This window comes from Syngnathus typhle, linkage group LG13 (genome assembly GCF_033458585.1).
Source record: "Syngnathus typhle isolate RoL2023-S1 ecotype Sweden linkage group LG13, RoL_Styp_1.0, whole genome shotgun sequence".
Taxonomy (NCBI): Eukaryota; Metazoa; Chordata; class Actinopteri; order Syngnathiformes; family Syngnathidae; genus Syngnathus; species Syngnathus typhle.
The window spans coordinates 6,648,666-6,662,435 of NC_083750.1; the positions used below are offsets into that span (position 1 = coordinate 6,648,666).

The 13,770-nt window shown below is 45.3% G+C and overlaps 4 protein-coding genes across 5 annotated transcripts; 2 read left to right on the plus strand and 2 right to left on the minus strand.

Moving 5' to 3' along the window:
- Positions 1-327: 327 nt before the first annotated feature.
- On the minus strand, positions 328-2,322 carry LOC133165131 (acyl-coenzyme A thioesterase 3-like). The gene is made up of 4 exons (XM_061294578.1): positions 1,851-2,322; positions 1,445-1,632; positions 963-1,333; positions 328-901 (listed from the first exon to the last, which is right to left on the minus strand). Exons 1-4 carry the CDS (start codon positions 2,320-2,322, stop codon positions 664-666), a joined length of 1,269 nt encoding a protein of 422 aa, XP_061150562.1. The 3' UTR covers positions 328-663.
- Positions 2,323-3,437: 1,115 nt separating this feature from the next.
- Positions 3,438-5,803, plus strand: sdr39u1 (short chain dehydrogenase/reductase family 39U, member 1). 2 transcript variants are annotated; one of them, XM_061294626.1, is made up of 6 exons: positions 3,438-3,597; positions 4,029-4,135; positions 4,219-4,301; positions 4,496-4,617; positions 4,703-4,855; positions 5,179-5,803. In XM_061294626.1, the coding sequence occupies exons 1-6, from the start codon at positions 3,582-3,584 to the stop codon at positions 5,640-5,642; spliced, it is 945 nt and encodes a 314-aa protein (XP_061150610.1). In that variant the 5' UTR covers positions 3,438-3,581; the 3' UTR covers positions 5,643-5,803. The 2 variants fall into 2 exon arrangements, with proteins under 2 accessions (XP_061150610.1, XP_061150612.1); XM_061294628.1 differs by having other exon boundaries at positions 3,444-3,526.
- A 214-nt stretch (positions 5,804-6,017) lies between these two features.
- On the minus strand, positions 6,018-9,075 carry mettl17 (methyltransferase like 17). The gene is made up of 13 exons (XM_061294568.1): positions 8,883-9,075; positions 8,535-8,676; positions 8,300-8,449; positions 8,145-8,232; positions 7,945-8,026; positions 7,801-7,874; positions 7,481-7,575; positions 7,329-7,399; positions 7,151-7,258; positions 6,957-7,076; positions 6,786-6,872; positions 6,495-6,685; positions 6,018-6,153 (listed from the first exon to the last, which is right to left on the minus strand). Exons 1-13 carry the CDS (start codon positions 8,952-8,954, stop codon positions 6,042-6,044), a joined length of 1,392 nt encoding a protein of 463 aa, XP_061150552.1. The 5' UTR covers positions 8,955-9,075; the 3' UTR covers positions 6,018-6,041.
- A 332-nt stretch (positions 9,076-9,407) lies between these two features.
- Positions 9,408-13,766, plus strand: thoc1 (THO complex 1). The gene is made up of 21 exons (XM_061294519.1): positions 9,408-9,566; positions 9,742-9,815; positions 9,895-9,955; positions 10,043-10,112; positions 10,181-10,299; positions 10,372-10,420; positions 10,502-10,597; positions 10,718-10,800; positions 10,968-11,035; positions 11,111-11,219; positions 11,304-11,438; positions 11,751-11,851; positions 11,937-12,003; positions 12,232-12,282; positions 12,356-12,426; positions 12,499-12,594; positions 12,674-12,739; positions 12,872-12,955; positions 13,033-13,180; positions 13,259-13,346; positions 13,420-13,766. The coding sequence occupies exons 1-21, from the start codon at positions 9,519-9,521 to the stop codon at positions 13,695-13,697; spliced, it is 1,962 nt and encodes a 653-aa protein (XP_061150503.1). The 5' UTR covers positions 9,408-9,518; the 3' UTR covers positions 13,698-13,766.
- The last annotated feature ends 4 nt before the right edge of the window (positions 13,767-13,770 follow it).

The window sequence follows — 13,770 nt, forward strand, 5'->3', positions numbered from 1 at the left end:
ACAAGGCGGCCATGGCACAACATTGGGCATGATTACATCACACATAAGGCCCAATGCAATGACACTAGAGTTGTTCTCGTTTAGAAAAAATGTTTCAAGCTTATCAAAGTAAAATTATATTTTGGGGGAGTAAAGTTATCCTGTTACCAGAATAGTCAAATTTGTTTCGATAGGCAAATCTGACAAGTAGTGTAAATTAAAATAATAAATAAATAAATAATAATAACTTTCCAGTATACAAATCATATTTTTGACTGAGTCCTAATTCTTATGAAAACCGCCTAACCTTGTGAAAATAGTCATAGTGTTTCAAGAATAAAGTCAAAATAAATTTTGCAAGAATAATGTCATATTTATTCTAAAAAGACATTGCAAGATAAATCAGATTTTCCGAGAAAGAAACTGTAATATTGCATTGATCGTCATATCTTTACAGGAAAAAAGTTAAAGACTAAAGTTGCCATCTTAGTTTGACATTTGTAATTACGATTATCGTTTCAATGTAAAATACAGTTTGAAAACTTGCCATTTATATGACAAAAATCACGAGTTGAATCAAAAAGTTGGTATTGCATGCAAGGGGGGAGGGAAAGTGCATCATCATGAAATATGATGCGTTGGACGACCACTTACGCTTTCTGGACGATTTAGCTGTGTTTCAGTTCACAATTTGGCTTTGGTGTTGGCAAGTGGGCAGCTCAGGCGGTTCCTGAAGAAGTCCTCCACCTTCTTCCAGGCGAGCACCTCAGCGTGGGCGTGGGCCCGGGGCTCACCGCCCCACAAGACAGGTATGCGCAGGAACCCATGGACACCTGAGTAGCAGTGGGGCCCGTAAGGTGGCTCCAGGTGGTGCCCGGCCCGCGGGTAACACACCGTCTCCACATTCTGCTTCCCGGCTCGTCTGAGTCCACAAAGAAGAAAAATTAAAGTTAAATAGGGGTCAAAAAATAAAAAGCTATTACCGGAGTCGCGCCGCCATGCTCTCCATGTAGTTCCGGCAGTCGAAGTTGAGGCCGTCCTCGGAAGCCAGAAGGAGTAAGTCGGCGGTCGCTTTCTCTATGGGGATCAGACTGGTCCGGTTCTCTTCGCTGTCGGGGTCACCGGCGCCATACTCGACGATGTTGGCGCCGTCTGGGGTGGGTATGATCTTGCTCAAGTCCAAGGTCAAGGAGGAGAGGACCTCTTGACCCCGGTAGTGCAGAGGGACTCCGATGTTGGCGCTGCAGGCGTTGATCCAGACCACCGCACGCACGCCGGGCACAAAGGACGCCAAGGACAGGGCGATGTCGCCCCCTTTGCAACGCCCGATCACGCCCAGCCCGTCACTCCCCACCTAGAAGCGCAAGCGACAACTAAGCATGGAAGAGACCCTGCAATGTTTTTTTTAGGCCGGTGCCAGTCCCAATATTTGGCAGAATCGAATTCTGATTCTTGATGTGGTCACCTTAGCATGCTGCTGTAAGAAGCGCAGGGCCTGCTGGAAGCGGTCAAGCTCTACGTACTTGACGTCGGTGGGTTTGCCGTAGAAGACGGCCAAGGCCAGGACCACAAAGCCTTTGTTGGCCAACAGGCTGGCTCGCTTCTCTGACGCAAAGGGAGACACATCCAGCACGCCCGGGAAGGGACCTTCACCTAAGGAAATTGTCACCATTGGTCAGGGCCTCAAGTCAGCTTGCTCAGGTGGCCTATCAGTATCCAGTGTCAACATGGTGAAGTTTGAAACTACGCTTTCAAAACAAGGTAAGAATTTCATGGTAGCGTTATGGCTCCAAGTAAGATTGGAAGCCCGGCTAAGGCTTTCTAACATTTCTGAGCACTGAGTAGAGTGTTAAACAAAGTCTGGTTCTCACCTGGTGGTGTGAACAACACTCCGTTACACTTTCCAAGGTCAACAACCTCCCGGATGACGCCCTCCCCAATCAGGACCCTCTCGTTGGTGGCCTCCGCCACGGCTCCTCCCCGCTCCTCCTCCTCCACGTCTACGCCGTCGTGCACAGAGAACCTTACCACGAGAGGACTCGGCGCCTTCGTCCAGTGGAAATATTTGAAGGGGACGGCGGCCCGCATAGACCACAGCAGGCCCATGGGCTCCACCCCCTCGTAGGTGCCACACAGGGCGGCGTCTCGGCGGAGGTCCAACTCCCCGCTGCCGTCCGCCCGATAGACGGCCGCCGAGTGGAAGACCGTACCCCGCTCGTCGGTGGTCCGCGCCCTCAAGGTAACCACCTGCTCGGACCTCAGGCCGGCCACCTTCACGTGGACGGCCTCGTCGAAAAGGCAGCGGGCACTCGGGAGAAGACGGAGGCGCACTTGGAGGGACATGCTCAACTAAACGGGAGCAAGAGAACAAGAGTCACTGGAGTAGACAGCACAATTTTTCTCTCCAGCAGGGATGGAAAACTGATGGTTGCAGCCTCCCATACTCTGACTGGCCTCTTGATTAATAAAAAATGTACATACAAAATTAACATTTGTTTGTTGGTTCGGTAAAACATTTGGAAAACATGTTTGTTTATAAATTTTGCTGGTAGAAACTCGCAAATTCTTAAAGAAAATGCTTCTGAACAGGTGAAAGGAAAACATTGAGGAAAAAAAGATGTATCTGGTGCCAAACTGCAAATATGCAGATGTCGATTACAGTTTTAAGTTATAATATCATCACGAGTTGGCAGACAAGTCCTAGTTCTCATAGACTGGATCTTAAACAGCCTTTTTTTTGCCGATTTGTAATGACATAGAGAACAAACACTACCTCATTCATTTTGATTTGCATTGATTTTTTGAGGTGGCAAAATGTCTAAAATGAGTTCGAGCACTGGACGTTGGTTGCTCGTTCTAAAGTTTTGTGCCGTCCTCTAACTGTAATTTTATGCAAACACCCTTTGGACTTGGAAAAAAAGACTGTTTGGTTGTTTACTTCAACTTGTCGTTGGGTTTGGATTGTGGATATTTTAAACATACATTGAAAATGTGGTTTTTATTAAAAAATGAAATGTGGATAGCACATATTTTGCACACATGGACGTATTTTGTATTCGTGCATTTTGGTTTGGGAATGCGTTATCTGTGTTCTTACGCACGAGAGCAGTTGGATCAAAAGTTTTGCTGGTTGACACGGTGCCTGTCTTATACTTAGTTTACCTGGGAGATACTCCGCACGGTGGTATTTAAAGGACTTTTTAAAAACTAACTTACCTCGATGTTCAAGAAAAATTATCACTTTGGTCCAGTTTTAAGTATCTTGTCTGCGATCAGAAAATGGTGCTGTTAAAGTTCACAAGCGTCGCTACTAGCTACATTTGTGTGCATTTTATGTGCCAGGTTAAACTGTGATTTAACGGATCAGATACATTCTGTTTTGTTCAAGGTTTGCGTACTCGGCTCAATCCGCGAAGGGAACGCCCAACTCTGCACTTTTTGGACTACAAATTGACGTCACTAATTTTACTACGGCATTCCGGTAGGTTCAGACGGGCCAAGCAGCTGAAGAGTTGTCTTCCGAGTGGCACTCATTGTAACGACTGAGGTTCCTTTTTTTCATAACATTGTAGTTAATACCGGACTACTGTATTTAATTTAGTATGAGAGTCGTCGTAGGTATGTAAGCTTCAGGACCTTTTCAGACTTATATTCGACTAGGGAAAGGTCACTGTGACACAACGATCCGTGCTAGTTGGTGTTAGCATTTTTACTTAAAACCTACCCTGATAATAAACATACTGGCACTGATAGGTTCTAACGTTTTATTATGGGAGAGTGTTATTGTTTTTTGCCAAAGTCAAATCTTTAATAATAGCTCGTTTTGTAATAATTTACGCATGCGCAGTTTTGTCACTCGATTGCTGGCATTGGCTTCAGAGACAGTCTGAAATCACATTTTTTTTTCCTCCACAATGTTTACTTAAATTAGCATTCTATGTCATTTAAATCGTGTGCTGCTTTCAGGGACATTGCGACACAATACCTTCCTCACATCGTTATGTTTAGTTAAATTATCCTACCTACCTACCTTCCTTTCTTCCACGTAGGGGGTGGTTCTGGCTTTGTGGGTCGTGAGTTGACTCGCCTACTCCGAGACAAAGGCCACGAAGTCACAGTGATCTCCCGCCATCCCGGCCCCGGGAGGATCACATGGGTACGATGATCCAGATGTGATAAGTATCACACCTCTGTACCTGAATGCATCACAGCCTGGCTTTTTCTTATTGCCTCCACCAGGGTGAATTGGAGTCATCCGGTCTCCCTCCGTGTGAGGGTGCTGTCAACTTGGCAGGGGAGAATATCATGAACCCGCTGCGATGGTTAGTATCACCATTATACTTGCAGAAAGCAGCCATTCCCAACACCTGAAATAGGAGAGGGGAAAAAAACAATGCCGGCATGCACAAAATAAATCAATACAATGACCGAATGACCAAATAACCGACACCTTGCACGGTAGAATTAAAAATAATCCAGAATTGAAGCGGGTGACAATTCTCTCTTTTTGTTTCAGGTGGAACGAAAGCTACAAGAAAGATTTGTTTTCCAGTCGCATCAACAGCACAAAAGCTCTGGCGGATGCTATCGCTGCGTCCCCGAGTCCTCCCCGCTCATGGGTTCTGGTGTCGGGCGTGGGTTAGTTATTTGTCTGAAACGTCTTGTTTGATGCTCGCCACCGTTTGTTTTTGAAAATGGCAGCAATTGGCTTTTGCGATTACAGCGTGCTACAAACCCAGTCTGACAGCCGAGTACACGGAGGACAGCGAGTGGACACCGTTTGATCTCCTTTCAAGGCTGGTGAAAGAGTGGGAAGCTGCTGCTCTGCTGCCAGAGAGTATGTCAGAGACCACCAAGCAAGTGGTTGTCCGACCCGGTACGTAGTGAATCATGTCTATTTGTGGATGGCTTTTCACACATAAACTTACAAAACACTTGTATAGTTTTGATTTAGAAGGAGGGCTGCATACTATAATCATGATAATTTGCCATCTTAGAAATCATATTTTTGTAATCGGACATTTTGCCAATTTATATTTTTGGATTTGGAGTTTTAATGTTTTAGGTACTACTAATCATAATACATGAACAAATGACATTTTTCTGACAACAATAATGTTGTCTCATCATAAATCCTGATCCAGTTTTCACAGCCCCTTTCTTGACATCCTGTTGTTCATTCCTCTCTCCTAACATCAGGGGCAGTTTTGGGCCGTGACGGCGGCGCCATGAAGCAAATGCTGCTTCCCTTCTGGCTGGGCCTGGGCGGCACCCTGGGCTCCGGCCAGCAGCCCTTCCCGTGGATCCACGTGTCGGACCTGGCCGGGATCATTGCCCAATCCCTGGAGCCGCCCTCCCCTTCCGGAGCTCCACTTTTCTCGGAGCCCCCGTCTGGTGCGCCACCCTCCTGCCGCCAGGTCCTCAACGGGGTTGCGCCTGCCATAAACACCAATTACGAGTTCACCAAGGAGCTGGGTCGGCTGCTGAGTCGTCCCACCATCTTACCCGTGCCCACCTTCGTGCTCAACACTCTGTTGGGCTCAGAAAGAGCTGTGATACTGGCTCAGGGCCAGAAAGTGGTACCCAAAAGGACTTTGGAGACTGGGTTCCAGTACAAGTACCCAGACTTGGTGTCGGCTCTCAAACAAATTGTCGCCAGTTAATAATAATAATTAAAAACCAATGTACACTGCAAGAAATACGTCCTCGTCCATCATTAGGGGACAACCATGAAATCCTCACTGATGCAAAAATAGCATTTTACATCAACATGTGTTTATATTGTATAAAAGTAAAGTTCAAATAAATATTAAGACCTTTGTTATCAGCTATCACTGTATCATAAGGAAAATAGGCTATCCATTAGTCAAAAGTTGGGTTTCCTTCCTGATCCAAATACTAGGCCAGCAACATCTTTAACAGGCTTTCATTTCATACTTTAGTGCTAGTTTGCCCCCATGGCATAGGCTGTAGTGGGCAGCTATCTTATTGATGTGAGTTTTGAGTTGGCTATGTGATGAAGAAATAAGGCCTTCATGTTCACTTGCTTACAGGCGTGTTTATTAGCCTGATGTTGGTTCACCATCGGTGTCGTCGTCATTTTGGTTGTCGTCGTCTTGAACTAGAGGAAGTCGGTCGCCCCATTGGCTGCTGCGGGCGCAGCGATACACGTCTCTAAACGGAAAAGAAATATATTCAGGAAAGGCTCTGGGTGTGTATTTGAGCGCTACTAATGCTTGGGACATTAGCATAAAATCTGCTGAGTGGGTTACCATGACCTCATTTCTTGGACCTGTTCAGTAATATGCTGCCCCCTATAACTCATGCCATGCTAAAGAAGTTAGCATACCTTATGCTAGGGAAGTTTAGTCGACTTTATTTATTGCAATGAAAGAGGAACTGCATGTTGTTTGGTAATATGCGGCTCGTTATGGCTCACGGTAAGGAACTGCTAATTTACCATTCAACTGCGAACTTTGTTAGCCATTAACCTCCTTATCTGGGGTCTCTCTCACCGTCCATGTTTGCTGGCGGTCACCACCAGGTGCTGCAGGCGTCCGTCCGGGTGACACAGACGGCAATGCACGTGCCTTGTCCTGGCCTGTGGGGGCGCTAGCAGCCTGGACCAGTGCACCTCTGCCTCTAGGGGGCGGCGTTGCTCTCGGGTCACGATCAGGTAGCTGAACTTTTCCATCTGACTGTTATGCTAAAACAAAACAATAGATGAAGTAATTACTGTGCTGCGAGTTAGGAGTTTAATGCTAACTGTATGAGCCTCGGTTAGTGGCCAATAATTAAATACCTACCCCGTATAGCGGCATGTACATCTGATGGAAGTTGCAAGGCACGACGGATGCTAGTGCAAGTTTGGGACACGTGGCTTCGTGAGGACACTAAAAAACAAACAAGTGAAATGTATTGCAATGTATCATCATACCAGTAAATATATAAATAATCAAAATGATCAAAATAAATACCGGGGCAAACACCGAAGCCGGTCTGGTGTCATGGACGGTTTTGTCTTGGTTGTGTAGTAGAGTCTCTCGAGCCTCCATTAGCATCTGATGGCCTTCTTTGGTCCCATTTTCCACCAATAACTAATAGAAAAACCGTTGACAGTATTTCATTTCATTTCATTTCATTTCATTGTAGTCTAGTCTGTGTTACCCACGAGGTAGGAGGCGGTCTTCCTCCACAAAACGAGCACGGCCTCTTCCCGCTCCTTGGCACTGGCGATTTCCGACAACGTGTAGGCTGACGCCACCAAGTCAAACTGCACCTGAGAAAACAAAAGTGTTTGCTCGTTCAGCTACAAACGGTCCTTGTCCAGCTAAATCACTGGATCTCACCTTGGGGGATACGGGTAGAAACTGCCTGAAGTAAACATGCTTGATGTGAGCTGCTGCGTGTTCGTCGTCACCTTCGCCACCAGAGGGTCATCATTTAAAGCCAATCTCTTGGCAGATCATTATTTAAATTTTTGGGCTGAGTGAGGCTGTACCTTTAAGAAGGCGTTCCGCCAAAATGTTCATGGGCCCTGAGCTGTCCACACAAACCAGCTCCTTCAGAGTGGCAGACCAGCAAGCATGAGCCGCCCTGGTCAGATCAATGACAGATTTGGAGCCACCATTTACAAATTAATGCACAATTTGAACACATACGCAACTAAGTCCCGTTTTTGTTGGTTTGCTTCTAAACCCAAACTGAGAGTACCTAAAAAGAACTATGAGAATAATAAAAGAGCTGGAGGAGGTGCTCTGCCATCAAACTGGATCCCATTTTGACAACTGTACATGTAAAAACACCCTCAAGTTCACTTACCAGGCCACCGTTCCCAGCCCGGACCCAAAATCCAGAAGGGACTGAGGAGCAAAGGTAGGATCGCGTTTCTTGATCTGAAAGCGAACACAACAAAAAACGTTAGAGATTAATTAGAACTTCTTGCGACTGCACTTTTTAATGGACCTCGTTAAGAGCCCTCCTGACAGCGGCGTAGCCTCCAGCCATCTTAGCCGCCATGTAGACCACGCCGAGCTCTTCATCATACCTTCAAAAAAAAAAAAAAAAGCAACAAATATCCTCCATTATGTAAGTAACCATACATTACAAAAAAAAATCACGTTTTGTATCCTCATAGGAAACATAATGGTGATGCAGTCAATTACTTCAAAGGAGTCCAGTGATAAAATGTCCGCCGGAGCTCCGACAACACGCCCCTCTTGATGCGGTCAGCCACTACTTGCTCATCAAAATCTGCAATGTGAAAAGATGCAAACGTCAATTATATTCATGAATATTAATATCATACAAGGTTACCCACTTCCTCCTTTTTCCATGGTCTTCTTCCACAGTTCCTTTTCCAAACTCACAGCCTTTTTCCTCACTGCCGAGTCCTCGGCAGCTCGCTTCCTGCTCCACAGGAAGTTGGTCAGTTTGAGAGCACGGTCAGGAAGCTGTGTCACCTGAGACCCTATGAAATTATAACATATACATACCTAAAATGGTTGCGTATCCAAATAAGTAACCATGGCAGCAAAATTGTTTCTCCAACTTACTGTGGATGATAGAGCGGGCGGCCACCAGGAGTTCTTCGGGCAGGCGGAGGGTTTTGAGGTGGGTCACCCCCGGGTGTCGTTTGTGTGGCTCTCCTTGGAGGAAATCCGCTTTAGACTGAGGCTTTGCGACGGCACTTAAATTCTGGGAAGAAATTTTAAACATCAGACGAGTTAACGGTGCAGTGTGTTGAGTTTGACAGTTATTCTGTAATGATGCGCTGGACACATTTCAAAAGAATGCTTCTGAATCGAGCGATACAGTTATACACCTATGCGGTCAAATTTAGTTAGTTGTAGCAAACAGTTGTGTTCAATGACAATCGACTACCCACACCAAAATGACCTTACCCTGCTCCACACTATCCTGTTCACATTCGCCCGCTGGCATAAAACGCAAGAAACGTAGCTCCTCGTCGCCATTGTAAGTATTTCTCGAACTTGTTAGCTATGAATTAAAATTAAACGAGGATGAAACTGTCAGCCACACTTTGTGAAAGCACATTTCTGGATCCGTCGACAAAATAACTCCGTGTGACGAATGAAGCGGAACTAGTTTTCATCACATTTTGGTTCCTGGTATTAATTGGATAAGTGCACTAATTCCCAGCCATGACTTGTATTTTATTTTATTCAAAACTGAATTGATTATTTATTATTTTCATATATTTGCTGTCAATTTGAATGCGTCAAAAAGTTAAACGGTTCAAATCCCGCTGTCTCCTGTTACATTTATTATTTTTTTTTTTACTGTTTTAAATTTCGTGCAGCCAGTCGAAAATGTAGACGAGACGTTTCGTTCCACGTGTTTAATGAAGATTTGAACAGTTTTGCAGTCCGACGATTTTCATGATGCTTGTGACGAATCTGCAGTCACGAAACACAACATTACTGAACTGCCTTTGCCCTAACGGCCGCAACTGGATTCGGGGCGCAAGTTAACATGGGAGCAAGTTCAACCGTAACACCGGCCTGTGATTAGTAAAGATGTCGCCGCCCATGTTTGAATTTATTGAAGCTAAAGACAAGCTCACGGTGGGAAAACGTCCAATTTTATTTATTTAGTCAGAAGTACATTATTTGGTGCTGTGTTATTCAGAAAGCCCGTGACCCGCTACGCTGGTTTTTCTCTGCCTCTTTACTAATTTAGCAGCCTATGCTAACCGTTTGCTGTTGTCTCACGTTAAACGTTACTGTCGCAAACTCGTAGGAATCCACCAAGCAGGCGCTGGGCGACAAAAGCAGCAAAGCAATAATACAAGCTTTTTATCAGATCCCAGGAAAGTAAGTGATCACATTCGACGCGAGCTAAACCAAGCTAAGCATCGTATCTTTGCTAGACGAGTGCTAACTTCCTTTGCAGTGAGACTGAAAAGAAGACCACACTGGACCAGGCTTTTCGGGTGGTCCTCGGGGAGCAGATTGTAAGCCATATGAATTCTAATCGTATGTTGTTATTCGTTCGTTCTAGATGGGCTTGTAGAGAAGCTAATGTTGGTGTTTGTGTGCAGGTGGACAATGCGTCCAGTTGTGAGGCCTACTTGTCTCTTATCTACATGAGCATCGATGCAGTCACTGAAGGTATGATAGCCAAAAAGCTTCCAGTTTACAGATGCATGCACTACAGAAGCCAGCCTCCATCCCTGCAGGTATCTGCTCTGCGACTACGCCTTTCGTGCTCCTGGGGGATGTGCTGGACAGTCTTCCTCTGGATCAGTGTGACAACATCTTCACCTTTGTGGAGGAGAACGTTTCCACGTGGAAATCTGTAAGAACAAAAAAAACCAACCACCATCAGTGGCTTTTCTTTTCAATGCTTCCTTCTCTTTGCCTTTCCCAGAACTCATTCTACACAGCTGGTAAGAACTACTTGTTGAGGATGTGTAATGGTAAGTCGTGGTTCCATCATTCTTTTCTAACTGTTGAAGTCAGAGCTACAGTAGTTTTTTTTTTTTTCTACACCTATCTAGATCTTCTGCGGCGTCTGTCCAAGTCCCAGAACACAGTATTCTGTGGACGGATACAACTCTTCTTGGCTCGTCTCTTCCCGCTGTCAGAAAAATCCGGTAAGAACAACTGTTGAGTACGGAGCACGCCGTTACGTTAAGCACACAAGCTCCACAATCCACTTGCTGTAATTGATAGTGCGCTGGTAATCACTTTATGTTGTGTTGTGCTGATGGCAGGTCTGAATCTCCAGAGTCAGTTCAACCTGGACAACATCACAGTGTTCAACAAAAATGAAGACGAAAGCACCTTTACACTCAAGGTTAGCATTTGTGCTGTAATGCTTTCAAAACTTCATGCTATTTTAGGTTAGCATCAGCTTTTCAAAATGATATGGGGCTTTAGAGTTTCGCTTCTTATTCTATGCTCATCGAAAGCTTTGTATTTGTCTTTTGGGTTGTGCTTTAACCATTGTTCACGACATGGCAGCATGAGAAGGAGGATGGAATGGAGGTGGAGGAAGGGGAAATGGGCGAGGAAGAAGCACCTGCGTCATGGTAAATAACACACACACGCACACACACAGAAATAACAATGAACCTGGTCACCAACATGCACGTTGCGCTTTTTAGCTCCATCCCCATCGACTACAACCTGTACAGAAAGTTCTGGACGCTGCAGGACTACTTCCGCAACCCGGTGCAGTGCTACGACAAAGTTTCCTGGATGACCTTCCTCAAGGTACGCAAGCGTCGTCCCTGCCCGGGCTCGAGACGTGATGCTAGTGCGGGGGAATGTGATGCATGCGGACGTGGTTTGCCGCAGTACTCGGACGAAACGCTGGCCGTGTTCAAGAGCTTCAAGCTGGACGACATGCAGGCGTCCAAGAGGAAACTGGAAGAACTGCGGGCGTCTGGCGGCGAGCACGTCTATTTTGCCAAGTTCCTCACCAGTGAAAAGGTTCATCTTAATGTTATCCAAAACATATTTTTTTAATATGCCCTTAAAAAGATAATTACCTGTTATAAAAGTAATCAGAAATGACGCAATTTGTTCTGTAAAAATAGTAAACTACTACGTTTATAAATGTCAAACAAAATAGTATGCCTCCATCTTGTGGTCGACAGTGGAAGAGGCAGAACAAAATAGAAAACCAATTAGCTTGACAGTGAATATGGAGGATTAGGGTTAGTTCCATTTGTCAAACTTCTTTTAATTTAATAAAGTTTTCTTTGTTTCTAATTTTTAAATGCAACATGTCTATTTGTGCAGCTGATGGACTTGCAGCTGAGCGACAGCAACTTCCGCCGACACATTCTGCTGCAGTACTTGATCCTCTTCCAGTACCTGAAAGGACAAGTGAAATTCAAAAGGTAAAGATTAGTAACATTTAAAAAAAAAAAAAGGAAAAACAATAACTAAAGATTATTTTGTTTAAATCAATTGCTTTTTCCAAAGCTCCAGCTGCTTGCTAAACGACGACCAGTCTGCGTGGATCGAAGAAACCACCAAGTTAGTTTACCAGGTAACTACAACCATTAAAGGAACAAAATTTGTAGTTCACACACACATATATATATATATATATATTTTTTTTTTTTATTTTTTTTTTCGGAATAAAAACATTTGAATGTATAATTTTTTTTCCAAGCGCTTTTTCCACTCAGTTTGCAATCTTGCTCTACCATTATTGAGCCATTTGTCAAGTGTCAAAGTGGTACAATTTATTCAACTTGTTTTTGCCATCTCGTAGCTTCTCAGAGAGATTCCTCCAGATGGGGACAAGTTCGCCACCATGGTGGAAGTAAGTCATCCCTCACGCTATTGCCAAAGCGGACGTGGAGCGTTCTTATTAATTTGCGCCTTGTTTGTGACAGCGTATCCTCAACACTGAAGAAAACTGGATAGCTTGGAAAAACGAAGGATGTTCCAGCTTTGTCAAAGAGCGGTACGCCAAAGCGCGAGTGTTTCCGCTGTGTTTCCGATTTTTCTCTGCAGCGTGTTTACGTTTGTTTGTCAGGCCGGTCGACGACAAACCCAAGCGACCCAGCAGGAAACGAGCGGCTCCAGAAGACTTCCTGGGGAAAGGTCCCGACAGAAAGATCTTCATGGGAAAGTGAGGATTATTGTCGATGGGGGTCTTTGATTACTCACTGTAGATGAATTCATTTGATTTTTCAAATATATCCCATAAGTGATGAGCTTACTCGCCTGTGGAACTTGAACTTGGACAACATGGAAGCTTGCAAGTCAGAGAGCAGGTAAAATACTTACTGTTAAGCGTGTCAGAAGGCGCAGAGAAGTTACGAGGACCCATTCTCGGAAATGGAACGTTGGTTTGAAGCCGCTGTTCTGAGGGGATTTCAGCCATTTTGGACTGTTCTTATGCTCAGGGAGTTCATGCCGTCGCTGGATGAATTCTTTGCTGAAGCCATCGAGCAGGCCGACCCTGCCAACATGGTGGAGGAAGAGTACAAGTAGGATCACTTGCTTTGGTTATATTAGGGAAAAAAAAGTCACTTTTACAGCTAAAAGACTGGTGTTGTTGTCCTAGGGTTGTTCGGAACCCCAACTACGGCTGGCGGGCTTTACGGCTGCTCTCCAGAAGAAGTCCACACTTTTTTCAGCCCACCAACCAGAAGTTTAACAGCCTGGCCGACTACTTAGACACCATGGTCAGCAAGCTGGCCAAGGAGTTGCCTGTAAGGAATACTTTGAAGTTTGAATGGCGTTTTATGATGAAAACAAAATGGCCACCAACGTGTCATCGGACTCTACAGAAGGACATCCCCTCGGAGGAGATCAAGACGGGTGAGGAAGAGGATGACGACGAAAATGGAGACAATCTGCTCAAAGACAGCAATGACAGTGAGACGTTATTGTGGACAAATATTTTTGCTAGGCTTCCAGTATTACTCACCATCCTCTTTTGCCCGTCCAGGCCCGAGCATGCCCAGCAAGATGGTGAGCAACCAGCAGATGGACGATGTGGCGGCCAAGCTCGGCAACCGCTGGAAGTCACTGGCCTCGCACTTGGAGATGCGGGCAGCTGAGCTTCGCGAGATCGAGGCAGAGAGCGAGGACGCTGACATCCGGGCCAAGCTGCTGCTGGTCACCTGGCAGGATCGAGAAGGGGCGCAAGCCACAGTGGAGAGCCTGGTGGCGGCACTTAACGCCGCCGGCTTCGCCAAAATGGCAGACGAACTCAGCGAGACTTGAACCAGCTTGACTTGTTTTTGTGTAGAAACGTTTTGTGTTTCTTAGTCACATTAAACATGCTTTTTGATACATG